The 22,996-nt window shown below is 36.5% G+C and overlaps 1 protein-coding gene across 4 annotated transcripts in view; it reads right to left on the bottom strand.

Moving 5' to 3' along the window:
* Positions 1–22,996, bottom strand: part of LOC123516504 (E3 ubiquitin-protein ligase HERC2-like) — a 456,561-nt gene that overhangs the window by 400,975 nt on the left and 32,590 nt on the right. For all 4 annotated transcript variants that reach the window (XM_045275907.1, XM_045275905.1, XM_045275904.1 and 1 more), the window contains 2 exons: positions 20,841–20,995; positions 19,324–19,452 (listed from right to left, as the gene is read on the bottom strand). In XM_045275907.1, the coding sequence (XP_045131842.1) occupies positions 19,324–19,452; positions 20,841–20,995 (284 nt within the window). The remainder of the gene's footprint in view (positions 1–19,323; positions 19,453–20,840; positions 20,996–22,996) is intronic.

The following is a 22,996-nucleotide window of genomic DNA, read 5'->3' on the forward strand; positions in this document are numbered from 1 at the left end:
AACCCATTAAAATCACCCACAAATTGAGGACACAGTTTTTTCCAAACATCATTCATATTTGTTTGCTTAACCCCTTCGCGCCGGATGTTAAAAAAGCCCGCCTGTATGATATATTGGTGGTAGTGCTGCATGCCCGAGCGCGGGAAACTCGTGCAAGCTTGTCATACTTGTCGTCTTTGTGTATTATGCTGCTATTTTTTAGTCACTATATCGCCTTCAAGAGGAAAGTGGACGCTTCTCTCTTCGGAGAGAGAGAGAGAGAGAGAGAGAGAGAGTGACATTTGCTAATATTTTAGACACAAGCGGACGCATGTAGCTTATCTTTCGAGAGGAAGAGAGGGAAGGACAGAGAGAGAGAGAGAGAGAGAGAGAGAGAGAGAGAGAGAGAGAGAGAGAGAGAGAGAGAGAGAGAGAGAGAGAGAGAGAGAGAGAGAGAGAGAGAGAGAGAGAGAGAGAGATTAAAAAATTTGTTGTTTTTGTATTTGTGTGTGTGTATTCACCTAGTTGTATTCACCTAGTTGTAATTTTACAGGGCCTGGGTATCATACTCGTGTGGCCCCGTCTCCATATCTACACACATCCAACTTTCCTTTAAAACTATGCACACTCCTTGCTGACACCACCTCCTCACTCAAACCATTCCACACCTCCAAACATCTTTGTGGGAAACTATATTTTTCACATCCTTCAAGCATATTCCTTGGCTATCTTTTTACTATGTGATCTTGTAGTTCTACTTAAGTTTTCCTCTCTCAACATCATTTGCTCATTATCCACTTCATCCAGTCCATTCAACAGTTTATAAACCTGTATTAAATCTCCTCTTTCTCTTCTTTGTTCCAAGGTAGGCAAATTCATTTCTTTTAATCTCTCCTCATAGGTCATTTCTGCCAATTCCGGAACCATTTTTGTTGCCATTCTCTGCAATCTCTCCAACTTCCTTATATGCTTCTTTTATAAGGGACCAAACCACTCCAGCATATTCCAATCTTGGTCTAATTACCATACTAATTAATTTCTTCATCATATCTTTATCCATATAATGGAAGGCTAATCCAATATTTTTATCAAATTATACGTTTCTCCAAACATCTTATCAATATGAGCCTCAAACTGCCCATGGTCTTGTATTATCACTCCCAAATCCTTTTCCTTTTCCACCTTTTTCAACACTACTTCTTCACCCATCTTATATGACCCTCTTGGCCGTCTTCCACTCTTTCCCATCTCCATCACATGACTTTTGCTCAGATTAAATTCCATTTGCCACCTCTTGCTCCACTCCCAAATCTTATCCAGGTCTGCCTGTAAAATTTCACAATCTTCTTCACTCTTCACACACCTACACAACTTCGCATCATCCGCAAACAAATTAATATAACTGTTTACTCCTCTGGCATGTCATTTATATATACCAGGAAAAGTATTGGTGCCAGCACTGAGCCTTGTGGGACTCCACTCTCCACCACCAACCAGTCCGACCTTGCATCCCTTATTACCGTTCTCATCTCCTCCATCTCAAGTAGTTTTCCATCCACTTTAACACTTTTCCTTTCAGTCCTCCATAAATCTCTACTTTCCATAACAGTCTCTCGTGAGGTACCTTGTCAAAAGCTTTCTTTAAATCCAAATATACACAGTCCATCCATCCTCTCTCTCCTGTATTTTGTCAACCACTCTTGAATAAAAGCTCAGTAGATTTGTTACACATGACCTCCCTTTCCTGAAGCCAAATTGATGATCCGATAATAACTTATGATCCTCCAGGAACCGTATCCAATATTTCTTTATCACCCTCTCACAAATCTTACCGACCACACTTGTTAGAGACACAGGTCTATAGTTAAGAGGCTCTTCCTTACTGCCTCCCTTATAAATGGGCACCACTTCAGCTCTCTTCCACTCTACTGGTACTTCCCTGTTTCTAATGAGCACCTTATAATATCATATAATGGATCAATCAATTCTTCTCTACACTCCTTCAATAATTTTCCTGAAACTTCATCTGGTCCCATCGCTTTATCATCTTTAAGTTCCTCCAACATTTTATATAACTCCTTTTAGGTATCTTAATGTCCTCCATGTGCACATTTCCTTGTACATTCTGTGGCTTTACAAACATTGTTTCTTTAGTAAATACTTGCTGAAACCTATTATTTAGCAATTCCGCTATATTCTTAGGGTCATCTACTATCCCTTGCTCTCCTTTTAATCTTTCAATGGACTCTCTCTTTTAAGTTTACCATTTATGAACCTGTAAAACAATTTTGGATGTTCCTTACTCTTGTCTACAATATCTTTTCAAATTTTCTTTCTTCCTCCTCCTTACCCTCACATACTCATTTCTTGCCACTTTATAATTCTCCTTATTTAGTATATTCCTGCTCTTTTCCATCTTTTCCAAGCCACATCTCTTTTCCTTAGCCTTAACACAAGTTGCATTAAACCAATCCTTTCTTCCTTCCTCTCTTGGTTTATACTTTGGTACAAATTTCATAACTCCTTCTTTATAATATTTCATAAAAATCTCATATTTCTTTTGCACTTCTCTGATTTGTAACATCTCCTCCCAATCTAATTTTCTGAAATAATTTTTCAAACTTTCTGTGTCCATCTTTCTATAATTCAATCTACCACTCCTGTATGTCTCGTCCTTCCTTCGCTGTGTTGTTGCTATCTGCATTTCCATAACCACATGATCACTCTTTCCCAAAGGACACTTGTATTGTATATCTCCACATAGGTATACTTCTACTTCTCTTGTTAACACCAAATCCAGTCTAGCCGGTTCATCATCTCCTCTATATCAAGTATTTTCCTTCACCCTCTGTTCCATCATATTTTTCATCATTAGATTAAGAAATCTCTCTCCCCATGCTTCTTCTCCAACACCACTTACTAGATTTTCCCAATCCACCTCCTTACAATTAAAATCTCCTACTAGTATCACCTTTCTTTTTCCAGATAATACACTTTCCAAACTCTGTAAAGTATCTGTAAAGTGTGTGTGTGTGTGTGTGTGTGTGTGTGTGTGTGTGTGTGTGTGTGTGTGTGTGTGTGTGTGTGTGTGTGTTTACCTAGTTGTAGTTTTACAGGGCCTGGGCTTTATGCTCGTGTGGTCCCGTCTCCATATCTACACTTATCCAATTTTTCATTAAAACTATGCACACTCTTTGCTGACACCACTTCCTCACTCAAACTGTTCCAAGTCTCAATACATCTTTGCGGGAAACTAAATTTTTTAACATCTCTCAGACATCGTCCCTTCCTTAGTTTCTTACTATGCGATCTTGTGCTTCTAAAGTCATATTCTTCTCTCAGGATCAGTTTCTCATTATCCACTTCATCCATTCCATTAATCAATTTATAAACTTGTATCAGATCCCCTCTCTCTCTTCTCTGCTCCAAGGTTGGTAGATCCATTGCCTTTAGTCTCTCCTCATATGCCATCCCTTTAAATTCTGGAACCATTCTTGTAGCCATTTTTGTAGTCTCTAATTTTCTTATGTGTTTCTTTTATGGGAGTCCACACAACTCCTGCATATTCCAATCTAGGTCTTATTTTAGTACTTATCAATTTCTTCATCATTTCCTTGTCCATATAGTGAAATGCTACTCCAATATTCCTTAGCAAATTATACGTCTCTCTGAAAATTCTATCAATATGGCTTACCGGTTGATTATTTTCTTCCATTGTCACTCCCAAGTCCTTTTCCTTTTTACTTTTTCTAGTTCTACTCCATCTCCCATCTTATAGATTCCCACTGGTCGTCTTTCACTTTTTCCCATTTCCATGACATGGCTTTTGTCCACATTGAATTCCATCTCCCATTTTTGCTCCATTTCCAGATCTTGTTTAAGTCTTCCTGTAGTATTTCACAATCCTCTTTTGTTTAATGACTCTGCACAGTTTCGCATCGTCCGCAAACAGATTTATGTAGCTGTTCACTCCTCTGGCATGTCATTTATATATACGAGAAAAGTATTGGTGCCAATACTGACCCCTGTGGCACTCCGCTGTCTACTGTTCTCCACTTGGACTTCATATCTTTAACTATCGTCCTTATTTCTCTCCCCTTAAGTAATTCTTCATCCATCTCAATGTGCTTCCTTTTAAGCCACCCTTCTCCTCTAACTTCCATAGTAATCTTTCATGTGGCACTTTATCAAAAGCCTTTTTAGATCTAAATAAATACAGTCAACCCATCCTCTCTCTCTGTACTTTATCAACTATTCTAGAGTAGAAACTCAATAAATTTGTCACACATGACCGACCTTTTCTAAAACCAAATTGGCTATTTGATAATATTTTCTTGTCTTCAAGAAACTCAATCCATTGCTTCTTTATTACTTTTTCACACATCTTGCATATTACACTAGTTAGTGATACCGGTCTGTAATTTAAAGGTTCTTCCTTCCTTCCGCTCTTATATATGGGAACCACCTCAGCTCTTTTCCACTCCACTGGCACTGTTCCATTTTCTATTGAGCATTTTATGATGTTGTATATTTGACTTGCTAGTTCTTCCCTACATTCTTTCAGTATTCTGCCTGAGACTTCATCCGGTCCCATTGCCTTTTCCTCATCCAATTCCGTCATCAACTTTTTTATTTCAAGCTTGGTTACTTTAATCACTTTCATATAGACAGTCTCTCTATTACCCTGTGGTCTTTCAAATTTGGATTCCTTTCTCACCTTAGCATATTCATTTCTTGCTGTTTTGAAGTTTTCCTTATTTTCTGGATTTCTGTTTCTTCTCCACCTTTTCCATGCTCCATCTCGTTTCTCCTTTGCCCTAGCACACCTTGCATTAAACCAATCTTTCTTTCCTTCTTCTTTAGGTCTATATTTCGAACATATTCCTGACCCCAGTTTTGTATATTTCCAAAAATAAGTTATATTTCTCTTGAACCGTTAATGAGTTTTCCATCTCCTCCCAGTTTACGTTTTAAAATAGTTCTTGAGATTCTCAATATCAGCCTTTCTGTAATTTAATCGGTCTCCTTTGTATGATTCATCTCTATCTTCCTTTCCTTCTTCTATATCCATTTCTAATATTACATGGTCACTCTTTCCCAATGGGCACTTGTATCTTATATCATCGTTAATTGGTATATCCCTTGTAAAACTAGGTCTAATCTTGCCGGCTCATCGCTTTCCTCTGAATCTTGTGTTTTCCTTTACTCTTTGGACCATCAAATTATCTATCATTAGGTTCAGGAATCTATCTCCCAGGCATCTTCCCCATACCACTTTCATAATTTTCCCAGTCTACCTCCTTACAGTTGAAATCTCCTACCAATATCACTTTTCTCCTTTCCTTAATGATTCTTGTAAGACTCCTTATTGTGTCATCTATCATGTCTCTATATTCTTGGTTAGTCCATGAGTTTGTTTTGGTGGCACATATGTTCCAATGATTGTTAACTCCTTTTGTTAATATGCATCTTAACATACAGTATTTCTGATTTTCCTTCCCAAACTCCACTTGATTTACCACTATCTCCTTCCTTAACATCATCATGACTCCTCCTCCTCCTTTACCCACTCTGTCTCTCCTCCATATATTATACCTTTTATCTATGTCTATTTTATTGCCTCATTTAACTTTGTTTCCACCAGGCATACAATATCTGGTTCTTCTTTCTTTATGTAATCTCTTAATTCTAATTTACTAGATAAAATCCCATCTATGTTTGTATACATCATTTTTAATCTCTTGTTCTTATCATTTTAGTTAAACTTGCTCCATTCTTTTCTCTTCTTTCTCTTTTATATACCATTTCCTTATCCTGTCTCCTATAATTCTCCAAAAATGCCTTCTTCTCCTCCTCTGACCTTTCATTATTTTTTCTCTTGCTTCTGCCACCAGTTCATTGTGTCTCTTCCTTTCCTCCTCATTTCTATTTTTCTTTATATATATATCTTTGCAACCTTCTGTTTCTCTGAGTTTTGTTTTTCTATATAGTACTTCTTCTGCTGCTGCTTGTGATTTTAGTAATATCTTAATTGGTCTCACTGTTCCTTCTTGATATGGTCCCATTCTATGGATTTCTTCTACTTCCTCTTCTAAGTTCTGTCTATCCTCGTCATTCAGATGTTTTAGTAGGTCTTTACTGATTTCATTTCGTCTTTTTCCTTCTTGGTCTATATTTAACATTTTTTCTTTCAGTCCAAAAATAATTACACTCTTCTTTTTTCCGCAATTTCTCTTACTAAATTTTCTTTTTCTTGAGGACTCCTATCATTTTGCTTGTCATATTTTCATCTCTTTCTTTTAACTGTTCTTGAAATACTTCTTGAAATGATTCCTTGTCTTTCTTATCTTGGATTCTCCATGCTTGTACTTCTTTTTAATCACGTCTTGTACTCTTTCTTCTTCTTTGTTAACTAGATCTTTTAGCTTTTCTTTTTCTTTCTCGGCTTTACCGAGTCCTTCTTCCATCAATTTCTTATAGTTCGCTATTTGGACTTTTAATTCTTCATTTTCGGTTCTTAGCCTAGTTTCGTTTTCTTCCACTCTTTTATCCTTTCTTTCAATTTCTGGAGCTCTTTATCCTGTTCTTCATTCTCTTTCATTCCCATACTCTCCTTTATCAATTTATCTAATTTACGTTCGATAGTTAAGACTCTATCAAATAGTGAAGTTTGCGCCGTATCAAAGCCTTCAAATTCTCCTCCTCCCTCACCAACATTGTCATCATCAGCTTTCATTCTTTCCCTTGTCACATACCTGCATTTAGATGGAATATCTTTCTCACTCATTATTATTTAACACTGTATTCATGAAAAAAAATGAGTCCACACTTATCGCCCAGGCCACTGTAAACCCAAACAAAGGTAGTGAAGATCAGCTGATTCTCGGGAGCGACGGTATCGTGTGTGTGTGTGTGTGTGTGTGTGTGTATTTACCTAATTGTATTTACCTAATTGTAACATACGGAAAAGAGCTATGCTCGTGTTGTCCCGCCTCCATATCTATTAATGTCCAGCTTTTTCTTAAAATCATGAATATTCCTTGCTGACCACTTCCACGCCTAAACTATTCCATGCTTCCACCCTTCTATGAGGGAAGCTATATTTTTTCACATCTCTCCTATAAGTGGCCATTTTTAGTTTTTTCCCATGCCCTCTCGACATTCTTTCATTCCACATACACAGATCTTCCCTATCCATTTTTTCCATGCCAATCATCACTCTGTATATTGCTATCAGGTCTCCCTTTCTTCTGTTTTCCAGGGTCGGAAGTTGCATTCTTTTCAGTCTGTCTTCATAAGTCAAATCTCTTAAGTCAGGCACCATTTTGTTGCAGCCCTCTGTACTTTCTCTAGTTTCCTTATGTGTTTCTTTAAGTTCGAGCCCACTGTATTGTTGCATATTCAAGCCTCGGTCTTATCATTGCAGTAATTATTTTCTTCATCATTTCTTCATCTAAATATACGAACGCCACTCTTATGTTCCTCAATAAGTTCAATACTTCTCCAATTATTTTGTTTATATGTCTCTCTGGCGATAGGTCATTGGTAATTGTCACCCCAAGGTCTTTTTCTTCATGACTGGTTTTATGTCTTCATTTCCTATCTTGTACATACTCCTGATTCTTCTTTCACTCTTGCCAAACTCTATTTTCTTGCATTTTGTCGTGTTGAACTCCATTTGCCATGTACAGCTCCATTTCCATATTCTGTCCAAGTCTTCCTGGAGTAGTTCGCAATCTTTGTCACATCTCACTTTTCTTAACAATTTTGCATCGCCTGCAAATAGGCTCACATAACTGGACACCCCATCCACCATGTCATTTATGTAGACCGCGAACATTACTGGTGCCAACACTGATCCCTGTGGAACTCCACTCTCCACCAAGCCCCATTCTGATGGTCTGTCCTTAATTATTGTTCTCATTTCTCTTCCTACCAAAAGTCTTCCATCCATTTTAGTAAACTGCCATGCACTCCTCCTACCATTTCAAGTTTCCAGATCAGTCTCCGTGTGGTACCTTATCAAAGGCCTTTTTAAATCCAGATATATTCCATCAGCCCAACCATCTCTTTCCTGTATTACATCTATCACCCTCGAATAGTAACATATCAGGTTTGTCGTGCATGAACGCCTTTTCTAAAACCAAATTGACACTCACAAAGTATGTCATTTTTCTCCAAGAAGTCTGTCCATCTATTCTTCACCACCCTCTCACACATCTTAGCTACCACACTTGTAAGTGACACTGGTCTATAGTTCAATGGGTCTCTTGTTACCTGATTTATAGATTGGCAGTCATCACCACTAGCAGCTTCACCTTGCACTTTAAGGTTATGGTAATTGGCCCGAGCCTTAAATCGCATAAACCAACCTCTACTAGCCACTAACTCTTCACTTTCACTTCCTTCCCCCTTTTCTTCTTTCAGTGCCTCAAACAATCTTTTCGCCTTCTCCTGAATCACCATAAGGCTCACTGAATACGCTGATTTTGTTCTTCCAACCAAAGCACCAATAATCTTTCCATCTCAATAATTAGACCACTACGCTGCTTGGTTATCACTGTCGCTTTCATAGGAGCAGATCTTTTCACATGTTCCATAATGCGCTCTTTATCTTTGATGATGGTAGCCACAGTGGAACGACTAAGGCCAAGCGACCGGCCAATGTTTGTTGGTGTTTCTCCCTTTTGTGATCTCTTTATAATGTCCACTTTAACTTCCATGGTGATGGCCTTTCTCTTCTTTGATGCACTACCATCAGAAGAGTCTGCCTTACGCTTGGGAGCCATAACCAAGAGAGAGAGAGAGAGACGGTGCAAACAACCAAAATGGCGTATGTACAGAGACTTGAGACATCGTCTTCCTCGCCCTACAACCACAATAAAGCGTATTCTTACGCAGCGCGCCCAAAACAAGTTCGTGTTTGTTTACGTCGCTTACGACGCTAAACCACGTAAGACGGAATGACGCCTAATATTTTATTTTTTATACTTTTATGGGCGCGTTCGTAACCACGAAACATCGTAAGTCGAGACCGTCATAACCCGAGGACTCCCTGTATATATATGTATATATATATATATATATATATATATATATATATATATATATATATATATATATATATACACAGTAAGTCCTCATTTTACACTAGAAATGCGTTCCTCAAAAAGCTATTGTAAACCGAAATTAGTGTAAACCAAACCTGTTTTAACATGTATTAGATAGGAATACGTTCCAGCTCAGTATGAAAGTCAATCGAAAAAAGTAAACAAACATCCATCTCAACCTTCAAGGTTTCAATTATAGACAGGGCCTTTTCTGAAATGAGGTTCAACGGGAGTGGGGCATGCTAGCGTGTTTGGCTGTCTATCCAAATTTTAAGTAAACCCTCCATCCGTTCCATAATGGGTTCCCGATGTTTTGTCAGCAATTTTACCTGCAGGCTTGAAGCATTAGCTGCTGCCTCCTTAACACTTGAAGCATTCCTCAAAACAGTAGCATCTGTGGTAAATTCAGGGAACGGCTTATAGCTGACAACCCTTCCCCAAGTTCTTTTCTCTTGACTATATCAAGCTTCGTTTCCAACATTAAATTTTTCCTGGCTCGTTCACCCTTACCCACTTCTTCACCAAGATCCAAATTACGTTTCGGTGACATTTTGGACAGGAATTGGTCTTAAATGCAGAGAATAATGTAAGTAAATCACCGAGCACAGTCTCACTGTTATTCGTCATGCTGGCGCGAAAGCGACTGGTTTGTTGTTGGTCCGACTTGGTCGCAGTGCAGCGCCACAATCACAGGCAGCGGGAATTTCAAATATCGTAAGTGCAATTTTTTCTTATCGTAAATTGAAAAAATGGTAGTACTGTATTTTACGGCTTGTAAGACGCTGCATTTTGGAAGATGCACCCTAATATTTCAAAGAAATTTCTAAGAAAAAAACGTCATTCTCATACAAGAATGCATTCACCATATATCCGACCACTGAATAAAAAAACATCAGAAGCAAGGAGTCTGCAAGACACTATTGTTTCACCACTTATTACAAATTTGCTGGAACACTAACCACAAATTTAAAACTATGTAAATAAAAACACCATACGTAAATACATATACACAGTGAAATAGTCCATCTCTTCTTGTTTAAGTGGCGGGCGACGGCATGTTTTGGACCTGTTGTTTACATTTCGGAATCACTTGTCCGATTGCCGAAACCGAACATGTCAGTGCTGCAGTTTGTATTTATTTTATTTTGAAGTCATGCTTCATAGGCTTTATCAATGTGAATACAATTCACAAGTGGAGTTTTGACTCTTGCTTGAATGAGTAAGCCACTTGGATGCTCTATCAATAAAGGTATAAAGGCACCTGGCATGATGTGTGTGTGTTCGTGTGCATGTATGTGCGTGTTGCAATGAGACGAGGAGCGCCCGTTTCTCCACACGCTGAGTAGGCTGCAGGAAGGATTATGGTATTGTAAATACTTGTAACACCTAAGTACTGAGTTTACATAATATAAAAGGCTAAATTAAATGGTACTTAAGCTAACATCATAATGTAATGACTCAACATACAAATCCAGGTCGCTATCTGTCAAGTGTCCAAGCTCACTTGAGGTTGGATGCTGCCTTACAATACAACATTCATCTTGGAAGACACACTAGTATTTTTCAGGGTATTTTTAGGAAAAAAAAGTGCGTCTTGTAAGCCGTAAAATACGGTAATTGTCAATTATCGTATATGCGAATTTATCATATACTAAACTAGTGTAAGACGAGGACTTACAGTATGTATATATATATATATATATATATATATATATATATATATATATATATATATATATATATATATATATATATATACAGGCAAACCCCGTTTAACCCGTAAACTGCGGCATTCACATTCAGAGGGTGTCTCCTGGTGCGGCTAAATCAGCGAACGATTGACTTTCACTGAAAGATATATACTTTATAAAGATGTGTCACAGATACTTCATTTCACAATTCTGTAACTCAAAATTTACTGTAGCTACCATATTTCTAAGTATTTTTCGCCACAAAAATGGATTTCTGGCAGGATCTGGAGGCATTGTGGAGAGCGGGATGGGAGGGGGGAGGTAGGGGGAGGAGGCAGGGAGGATACACACAGACCGCTTATTGCCACTGTTCGTCGACGGACAGTGTTTTCAACGCTCGAATGTTCTCTCTCTCTCTCTCTCTCTCTCTCTCTCTCTCTCTCTCTCTCTCTCTCTCTCTCTCTCTCTCTCTCTCTTGCTTGCTTCAAGAGAAATAAATGATAAAACAAAAGTATTTTATTTCTATAATGGCAATTTCCGTATAAGTAATATTCTTTCCATTATTCTGACACTAATATTTTGAATCGCAAATGAAGTAAATGGCATCAAAGTATATTGAGTAAACAACATACATATGGAATGGATAAATTGGTCAAGTAAAATGCATATGCACTGGTTATTGTTCTAGCCCCTATTGTTTTACAATTTTTTCTCTCTCTCTCTCTCTCTCTCTCTCTCTCTCTCTCTCTCTCTCTCTCTCTCTCTCTCTCTCTCTTTGTTCAAAATAAATAAGTGAAACTAAAATACTACTCTTTGCTTGGTTCACAATAAATAAAGTAACGAAATATTAGTTCCGTGTAAGCCACAATAACATACATATCATACTATATATCTGTGTGTGTGTGTGTGTGTGTGTGTGTGTGTGTGTGAGAGAGAGAGAGAGAGAGAGAGAGAGAGAGAGAGAGAGAGAGAGAGAGAGAGAGAGAGAGAGAGAGAGAGAGAGAGAGAGAGAGAGAGAGAGAGAGAGAGAGAGACGATGAGTCATGTCTCATGACGCGATGCGGGCCGGGCCGACACGTCTGACAGTGTTACAAACGTCTAGTGAAGATGGTCTTGTTTCCATAATCTTATTCGCTTTATCTCTTTTCTATTGTACAAAACAACTTCTATACTACTACATTATAGCTTCCTCTTACCATACATGAGACTCAATCTCTAATATCTATGAAAGGAATGCAATGTCGACTAAATAAAATAAAAACATAGTGTTTCATTGTTTTCCTTTATAAATATGATATAAATAACCAAATTCTTATTAGAAGGATATAAATTACTAAAAGAAAGGTTATTAGAACACAAAAAAATAATTTCAAAGAAATACGAATCACGGGAACTTTATGGTGCCTGTTTAAAAAGAGCGCTTCCAGAAGGCGTACAGCAGTTTGCCGCCAAGCCACCCAGAAGGCGTACAGCAGTTTTCGGGTTAACGAAGGTTCACACAATGAAATTTCGCTATAACGAAGGTTTCATTTTACTACCATCTGCTCGTTTAACGAACACAAAACTCAATTTAAAGAAGTTTTATCCAGGTAATTTTTTCAAAATTTGAAAGCCCTACCGTATCATGCAAGGTGACAGGCTTTTGAATACATCAGGAGCTGCTGGTACTAAGGCCTGCCTCAGGAGAAATCCTGAGACACCTGTAAAATAAAGATCAAGATCAAGCCTCTCGTGGACAACACAGGCTCTGCCGATACAAAGGCCTGACTCAGAAGAAATTGTGTCACCTGTAGCATCAAGATCAAGATCAAGATCACACGCACCACTCACTGCCCAGTCAAAACATAACAGCGTCACCAGCAGCTCATCTTCCTTAGTTCAACTTACCACCAAAATGCCCTGCAATGTGGCCTAACGTTCCTAAGAAGACCAGGAAGTGTCTTACTCAAGTGAAGCTGGGTATTATTCACAGACAAGAGAAAGGCCAGAAAACTAATAACATTGCTTCCCACCATGGCTTGACTCCATCTACTGTCTACTATTTTCAAGTCAAGAGACTCTATTAAGAAGGCTAGTGAGACCTCATCTTCCTTGCAAGCTAAAAGAACCACCAGAACTTGTGACTCTACAATAGATAAAATGGAAAGCCTTGTGGAAATGTGGTACATAAGTTTTGTATGCGGTACCATGATGCGCACTTTGTTTACATTCCACAGGTTGCTGGTTAGTGTATTTCCCGTTTCACTCTTCCTCCCTTCATAAAGTTAAGATCATCAACATTATAAAGTTACGTACATACATACATTAGTGTACATTATAATGACTTAAATTAAACTACCTAAATGTTTAACTTCATAATTTTTACTTTCATTAAACCTTTTACTGTACTATGATGCACTCTCGCTTTGTTTACTCTCAATGGAAGTTCAAATCAGGGGTTAAACTTGTTATAATCGGTTCGCGTAACGAAGTTTCGCTTAACGAAGTGCTTTTTTAGGAACGTAACCCCTTCATTAAACGGGGGTTGCCTGTATACAGTGTTCCTTCGCTATTTCGCAGTTCGACTTTAGCAGCTTCACTGTTTCGCGGTTTTTATACATACTCATAGATACGTTCTGCGGTGTTTTCACTATATCTCGGGGTCTGTGGCGTCACTTATTAATGCTGTACGTACAGTAAGTTGGTAGGTTGGTGTGTAATAACAATGAAAATGTACGTAAAACACTGTACATGTATTGTTCGTATACATATGCAGCCTCACCCAACATCTTCCCTTGTTGTATCCAAGGCCCATAGAAGAGAAAGTCGACCTTACGTGCAGCTCAAGGGGGGGTGAACCTGCTGACGTCATAGTGACATCAGCAGGTTCACCAACAGGGAAGCTTCCTCCCAGGATATGTCTTTCTTGCATGGAAACCTCACGCTCTCCCTCTGCCCGCTGAGCAAATCATACTTACCTGGCACAGGTGACAAGTTTTGTGAAGGCTTCTGTGCCTCCTGTTACTGCCCCACACCCTCTGCTTGCCAGCAAGTCTCTCTCTCTCTCTCTCTCTCTCTCTCTCTCTCTCTCTCTCTCTCTCTCTCTATATATATATATATATATATATATATATATATATATATATATATATATATATATATATATATATATATATATATTTAACTGTTGTATCATTATCATATTTAATTATCTCAATACTCTTGCTGTTATTAATTATCATTATTATTATTATTATTATTATTATTATTATTATTACTATTATTAAACTTTTGCTCTTATTATTATCAATATTAATATAGTGTTGCTGTCTTCGTTATTATTATTATTATTATTATTACTATTATTATTATTATTTAATTTTTACGTTACATATATTACTGAGGTAATTTATATCTACACAAGTAACTGAATAGGGACCTCTCAATAGCTAGACATCAGAAATTTACTTCTCAATAACTAAACATCAGAAATTTACTAATGTCTTAAAGTGCAAAATTATTGGTTTTCATTTATCACATACTACATACTACATATTATATACTACTGATAATCAAAACAGTCACGCACTGCACAATTCAGCATTGTGACTGATGTTGGTGTGGAACAGAGAGAGAATGGGAGAGAGAGAAGCATGTGAATACCTACCAGGCAGCTTGCTAACTGAACCAACATCCCTGCTCTGACTACATGTGAACCTGCTGACGCCACGGATGCGCATATTAGACCCATTTTGAATGCCTCGTACGTCGATCTTCTATTTCATGGGCCTTGGTTGTATCTTGCCAGTCTTATCCACGCTGTTGACTGTCTCGCATACTGTATCTTAGTGTTGTGTTCGCGACAACTTTTTTTTGTTTAAGTAGTGATTGGTTAAGCCCTTACAATACCGCCTAAATGCTGTCCCCCTGATAAAGCTTCCTCTATTGAACCCAAGAGGAAGAGGAAGATGATGACGATCAGTGAAAAAGTGAAATTTTTGCATATGATCAAGGAGGGCAGAAGAGGGTGAGTGTTACATATCATGTGTGAAAGAGAGAGAGAGAGAGAGAGAGAGAGAGAGAGAGAGAGAGAGAGAGAGAGAGAGAGAGAGAGAGAGAGAGAGAGAGAGAGAGAGAGAGAGAGAGAGAGAGAGAGAGAGAGTAAATGTATACTTACTATATAAGGTTTTATAATTAAATAGATTTAAGTAAAATACTGTATATGTAAAGTATAAATACCATTAACATATTTTAAACATTCTGGTACCCACATACACATACACTAAAATTCCTGGGGGGGCAAATCCTACTTCTCGGCTTTTCCCCTTTCGCTGGGGGGGGTTCTGATATTCATTAACCACGATAAACAAGGGATCACTGTATATATACATGCACACACATTTTTATATATATATATATATATATATATATATATATATATATATATATATATATATATATATATATATATATATATATATATATATATATATATATATATATATATATATATATATATATATATATATATATATATATATATATATATATATATATATATATATATATATATATATATATATATATATATATATATATATATATATATATATATATATATATATATATATATATATATATATATATATATATATATATATATATATATATATATATATATATATATATATATATATATATATATATATATATATATATATATATACACACATACATATATATATATATATATATATATATATATATATATATATATATATATATATATATATATATATATATATATATATATATATATACAGGCAAGCCCCGCTTAACGAAGGGGTTACGTTCCTAAAAAAAACTCGTTAAGCAAAACTTCGTTAAGCGAACCGATTATGATAAGTTTAACCCCTGATTTGAACTTCTATTGAGAGCAAACAAAGCGAGAGTGCATCATAGTACACTGAAAGGTTTAATGAAAGTAAAAATTATGATGTTAAACATTTAGGCAGTTTAATTTGTCATTATAATGTACACTAACGTATGTATGTACGTAACTTTATAATGTTGTTGATCTTAAAATTATGAAGGGAGGGAGAGTGAAACGGGAAAGACACTAACCGGCAACCTGTGAAATGTAAACAAAGGGCGCTTCATTGTATCACATACAAAACTTATGTACCACATTTCCACAAGGCTTTCCATTTTATCCATTGTAGAGTCACGAGTTCTGGTGGTTCTTTTAGCTTGCAAGGAAGACACTGTCTCACCAGCCTTCTTAATAGTCTGCTGACTTGAAAATAGTAGAGACAGTACATGGAGTCAAGATGGTGGCGAGCAATGCTATTAGTTTTCTCGCCTTTCTCGTGTCTGTGAATAATATCCAGCTTCACTTCGAGAGCAAGAGACTTCCTGGTCTTCTTAGCAACGCTAGGCGACAATGCAGGGCATTTTGGTGCTAAGTTGAGTGAGGGAAGACGAGCTGCTGCTGATGCTGTTAATGTTTTGAATAAGGGGAGTGAGTGGTGCGCGTGTTGTCCACGAGAGGCGCTGGTGTATTCAAAAGCCTGTCGGCTTGCATGATACTGTGGTGCTTTCAAACTTGGAAAAAAAATTACCTGGACAAAACTTCGTTAAAGCGAGTTTGGTGTTCGTTAAACGAGCAGATGGCAGCAAAATAAAACCTTTGTTGTGGCGAAATTTTGTTGTGTGAACCTTCGTTAAGCGGGAGTTGTCTGTATATATATATATATATATATATATATATATATATATATATATATATATATATATATATATATATATATATATATATATATACAGTACACATATATAAGGGTCATTCAAATTCTGTATACTACAACCAGGTAAATACACAAGCTGCAAGTATGAAAAAAGTGGCCAGAAAATGGTATCAAGACTGATAGCATAATAAGAGTTTGACAGGAAAAGTTAGGAATACTTAATGTAAACAGGAGGATAAAAATTTCTCAATTTATACGTATTTAGAATAGGCTATTTTGGAATAACATAAGGTACAAGACCTAGTATTTTTTTCATATTACAGATTATTTAGAATAACACGATGTCAAGAAAATAAAGTTGCACGGCTAGCTTACTTCTATGATGTGGACTCTCGTCAACATAACACGGCTGTGTATACTATGACATGATCCCAAAAAAGTTTTTACAATCAATTTAATGATACACATCAGTAATAATGACTAAATAGTTATGTCCTTCATTGATGCAATGATGTATAATTATAAATAACTTCTGGGAGTGGTATGATCTGTTTTCCCCAAACTCAACCTTGCCCAACATGGCCTACATGTGTCAGGCTGTCGGATGTAATCTTTTCTTATTTATCCTGTATCTTTTGTTTGGATAGACTAACTATTCTCAAAAGTAGTAATACGATGTGAAAAATAAATCATATCAAAGAAAATCATGCCAAGAACCTATTTCTTTCTATATATTAAAAGCTGACAAATTGTGAAACTTAATACAAGTTTAAGAGGGTAAGTGGAGAGACCTGATGATAACTACATAGAATATGGCCCTTGCAGGTGTCACCAGATGTTCCCCATATGTATTGCCAAAACACTATCCTTCAAGTGAATGCAATCCTCCAGACTTGGTATGTACTACACAGTTTAGTACAGCAATCATGTTCACTTTATGTGATATTTACATTACATGATCTCTTCAGGAATGTATCCCTCACATAATAAGAGTAATCCATATATATATATATATATATATATATATATATATATATATATATATATATATATATATATATATATATATATATATATATATATATATATATATATGATCCCTTCAGGAATGTATCCTCACATAATATGAGTAATCCATATATATATATATATATATATATATATATATATATATATATATATATATATATATATATATATATATATATATATATATACACACTGTCATACCTCGTTGAACACGAATTCACTGAACACGAATCTCACGTATACACGAAATGGTAAAATATACCATATTTCGCCGAGAACGACTTTGACTTGCGATTGCACGTTTTGGTCTCCATTTGAATCTCCCGCTTGTCCTGGTGGATACACGCAACCTCCCCTCCCAAGCGTCTTGGACTCTCCCCAGGGCTGGCAGTAGCACACTGCCTCGCACCACTCGCTCTCTCCTTGTCGTACTGTTGTTGTGTGCAGACGTGGTTCCCTTGCGCTCTCTTGATTTCATCTTAGCCATGGCCAGTCAGAGGCCCATCATTTCGTATTTCAAGCCCTCTCCAACCAGCAAATAAACTAAATAAGGTACGTACTAGTACTGTAGTTAAATAAAATGTGTGTTTGGTACTTCATTTATTGTTTTTTTTTTTCAGTCTTTTTGGTAAAAAAAAAGTGTTTTTTGGGGATCTGGGAACCTAACCCCTATTTTCCCATAGGGCCTATTATTTGCTCAACACGAATCTCACCGTGCACAACGAGCTCAGGAACCTAACTGTTGTGTTGGGCGAGGTATGACAGTGTGTATATATATATATATATATATATATATATATATATATATATATATATATATATATATATATATATATATATATATACATACATATATATATATATATATATATATATATATATATATATATATATATATATATATATACACACAAAACCTGCAGGTATAAAAAAAAAAGTGGCCAGAGGATATCAAGACTAACAACATAATAAGAATGACAAGAAAAATTAAGAAAAAAAGAATAGAGAAATAAATATTGTTGTTGCATGTGAAAATATCAGGAAGAATAAAAAGAAAGAGAAACTAATTTCATGTCAGACTAGCAAAATTTTCAATCATGAGGAAAGGCTAAAATATATGGAAATACCAACATTTAAAGGAAAAGAGAACTTTGAAGCCCAATTGTACTCAATATGGAAAATCAACAATAAATTGTAAAAATTCTTATATTGATGCATTCCTACAAAGATTAAAAAACTAAGCATTCAAGATTAAATATATATACAAGCATATATATATATATATATATATATATATAGATAGAGAGAGAGAGAGAGAGAGAGAGAGAGAGAGAGAGAGAGAGAGAGAGAGAGAGAGAGAGAGAGAGAGAGAGAGAGAGAGAGAGAGAGAGAGAGAGAATGAATTATTCAATACGAGGTTGAAAAGCAGCTTCATTCCATAGAATAAAATAACTGATATATGAAATAATTTAATGTAGGATCTTTAGAATATTCAAATAAATGTATCATCATCAAAAAATGAAGTAAGCATATCCATTGAAATCATACTTTGTAAAACTTCACAATTTGATCCTTCAGTGCTTTGTATTTGATATTCTAACTCAGCACCATAAATCTTCCAAGGAAAAGCCTTTTATGAAAGCAATACTGCTGAATCCACACTCAAACAGATTTCTGCAGAACTTCAAATCTCCACAAAGAAAAAAAGACAACTATTCTTCATATTACAATAATTTGCACAGCTATTTCTGATCATCATTTACCACATAGAAACTGTACGCCACATACCTCCATTGGTAAATTATCATCCCAGACTGGAGATGAAGAGGGTGCTTTGAGGGGTTGTACACCACCAAATCTGTGTAATATAGGTAGCAATGGTGCACTTGTCCCATGGCTGCTCACACGGTTGTCAACCTACAAAGTACATAATTACATTAGTGATTACACACACATCATAATGAATCATATGTACCAGACTAACATTTTAGTTAAACTTGTTATAATCGGTTCGCTTAACGAAGTTTCGCTTAACGAAGTGTTTTTTAGGAACGTAACCCCTTCATTAAAGGGGGTTGCTTGTATATGTGTGTGTGTATATATATCTATATATATCTATATATATATATATATATATATATATATATATATATATATATATATATATATATATATTACACACACACACACACACCCACACCCACACACACACACACACAGCGTACCCATAGTGCCAACCAGACGTATCTGAGCAGCTTGCAGAGAAAAGCTAATACAGGAGTTGGAGACTGGCCTAAACATATGTACAGGGGGGGAGAGAGCCATAGGTTCTTCAGTCTCCAAATTAAATAAGTGTTGGATCATATATATGGAAAGAATAATGATTAAATAAGTGTTGGATCATATATATGGAAAGAATAATGAGAGAGTGATAGAACAGAGTAGTGCTGCCAGACATATGGCGGAATCAAAACAAACGCCATCGTGTGAAAACCAATGATACATAGAAACTCTTGTTGGTCTAAGGAAACTAACAGATGATATTATGGACAAGGATTTTTCAGGATTCAGGGACGAACGAGGTAATAAGAGAAGGCTAATCAACGTAGAAAGGGAATTAAGTTATATGAAGGAGGTGATGTCGAGTCTAATGGACAAACAGGACCAACTGATAACAGAAAACACACAGCTGAAATTGAGATTAGTAGAATGTGAGAAGGTCAGTGCAATCAATCAGGGATTAAAAGAGAAGATACAAGAAATAAAGAAACAAAATGACGTACTAAAAGTTACATGCTAAGACTACGAAAGTTCCTTAAGGAGCTTGCAGGTTAAAGTACAGGACAGGATTGTGGACAGGGCAGAAGGTGAATTGGGTGAAAACAAGCTGAAGGAACTACAAAATGAATGGAAGTAGGAGCAAGAAGAGGAAAAAGTAAAATTTTCGGAGATTGTAAAGAGACAAATTCAGGAGAACACGAAAGTCGCTGTAATTGAAGTTGTTAAAAAAAAAGAAGACCTGGTGCGGGATACAGTGGACAAGAAAAAAGCTTCGTGATTTTTGGGATGAAGGAAAAGAAAAATCCAAATAAATTCATGAGAGAACATGAAGAGAGAGAATTGGCCAAAACTGTTATCAAACAAGTACAAGACAGCACAGTAGTAGACCAGGAGGTGGAGGAAGTGATCAGGCTAGGAAGATATATATCTATATATATATATATATATATATATATATATATATATATATATATATATATATATATATATATATATGAGAGAGAGAAATAAAGATCATAAATCACCTGGTTTCTCCCAGAGTCCCATAACTGCAGCAAAAGCGTGATGACAGTCAGCATGGTGGAAAGAGTGGCTCGCTGTAAGGCCAAGTGAAGGAGGAGGGACAGGGCCATGTGACGATCTCCAAGAGGAACTCTTGTCATGCTGCTCCCACATGTTCCTGAAAAAGAAAATTCTTTATTATCAATATTCATTGCTCATATATAATGTGAAGAAATGATCACATGTGGTATTTTATTCAAAAAGGCCGAACCTGCCACTTTCATTGGTTTGAGAAAATCATGTTTACAGAAAGTTTTTCAAAATTGTCTTTAACCCTTAGCCGGCGGTGGAACTATATATAGACGGTCCTGATTGTATCAAAAATTTGCGGGGTGACTATATATAGACTCGTCTCCAAAATTTATCCCTTGTATTTCTAAGCATCGACTATATATAAACGGCCACGTGTGAGTGCCCCCGAGCCACAAAAATGATAACTGGCAACTCAAGAGTGGCCTTGGTGTACGTGACTTCTCACACTCATACCACACTCTGTTCCCAGCTTTCAGGCAGGGTGGAGTGCTCCTGTCTGCCTGTCATTCCACCAATATAGTATTATTTCTTGGACATATTTGGGAATTTTAGGCACAACCATGCTTCCTACAAGGAGGAGAATCACTGATGAGGATTTACAGCTGATTCTAGCGCATGATTTAGATGATGAGTTTATGGATGATATTAGCAGTGATGGAGGAAGTGCATCAGGGAGTGATGATGATGACTCTGCTAGTGTAGATGAGTCACAACTTAACATTGCAGAGGAAGCAGATGACAGCCTGTCAGATGCTGAAGCTAGTGACCATGATGGCAGTGTTCCACTTGGGTGGATGGGTCATTCTCCTGTTAGTAGAGATCGATTGCCTTTCACTGGAGACTCAGGTGTGAAAGTGGTTTTGGAAAACCCCCAAAACCCATTGGACATATTTTTGGCTTTTCTAGATGATACTATGATTGAACATCTGGTTAGTGAAACAAACAAATATGCTGCCAAGGTCGGTGAGGAAAAGAGGAGGAAGGGAAAAATGAGGAGAAAGAGCAGGGATCTGGTTTGGAAGGAAACTAATGTTGGTGAGATGTATACCTTTATAGGCTTGGCCATTTTGCAGGGCATAGTAAGGAAGCCTACTATTTACTCATATCATTCCACAAACCAGATGCTTGCAACCCCATTTTTTGGGAAATGCATTTCAAGGGACAGATTTGTACTACTTCTCAAGTATTTGCATTTATCTGACAATGAAAATAAGGAAGATCCTGCTTTCAAATTTAGAGAAATTTTAGATAAATTCAGGAACAAATTCCAGTCTAATTACATCCCTAAGGAAAACATAAGCATTGACGAGTCATTGCTTCTATGGAAAGGAAGACTAAAGTGGAAGAGGTACATTCCACTGAAGAGGGCAAGGTTTGGAATGGAGACTTACATCTTAGCAGAGGCTGAAACTGGCTATGTGTGGGATATTTTGCCCTATACAGGGAAAGCAACAGAATATAACTGCCAAATACCAGGACTATCAGATCAAGATGTAACCAAGCTAGGCAAGTCAACTAAAATTGTTCTTGCACTAATAAAGCCCCTTCTCAATAAAGGTTATGTCCTTGGAATGGATAACTTCTATGCATCACTTGAGTTGTATGATATTCTTTTAGCTAATGGAACTGATGCCATAGGTACAGTAAGATTCAACAGGAAGGGACTCTCTCAGGAAGTAAAAGAAAAGAAACTGAAAAAGGGAGAGACAATAACCAGATACAATAACAAAGTGATGCACATGATGTGGAGAGACAAAAAGAATGTAAACATGCTTAGTACAATCTATGATGATTCAATGGAAACTGTACAATCTGGCGGAAAAGATGTCAACAAACCTTCAGTGTGCATAAAATACAAGAAACTGCACATGGGGGGAGTGGATCTGATGGATCAAATAACATCTGCTTCAAGTATGACTCGCAAAGGTATCACAAAGTACTACAAGAAGATATTTCTCAGGCTGATAGAAATGAGTCTTCATAACTGCCATGTAATCTACAAAAGAAATGGTGGTCAGAAAAAACTCCTTGACTTCAAGATGCTTTTGATTGAACAAATAGTAAAAACCTATGGGAAAGATGTGTA

This window comes from Portunus trituberculatus, chromosome 41 (genome assembly GCF_017591435.1).
Source record: "Portunus trituberculatus isolate SZX2019 chromosome 41, ASM1759143v1, whole genome shotgun sequence".
Lineage (NCBI taxonomy): Eukaryota > Metazoa > Arthropoda > Malacostraca > Decapoda > Portunidae > Portunus > Portunus trituberculatus.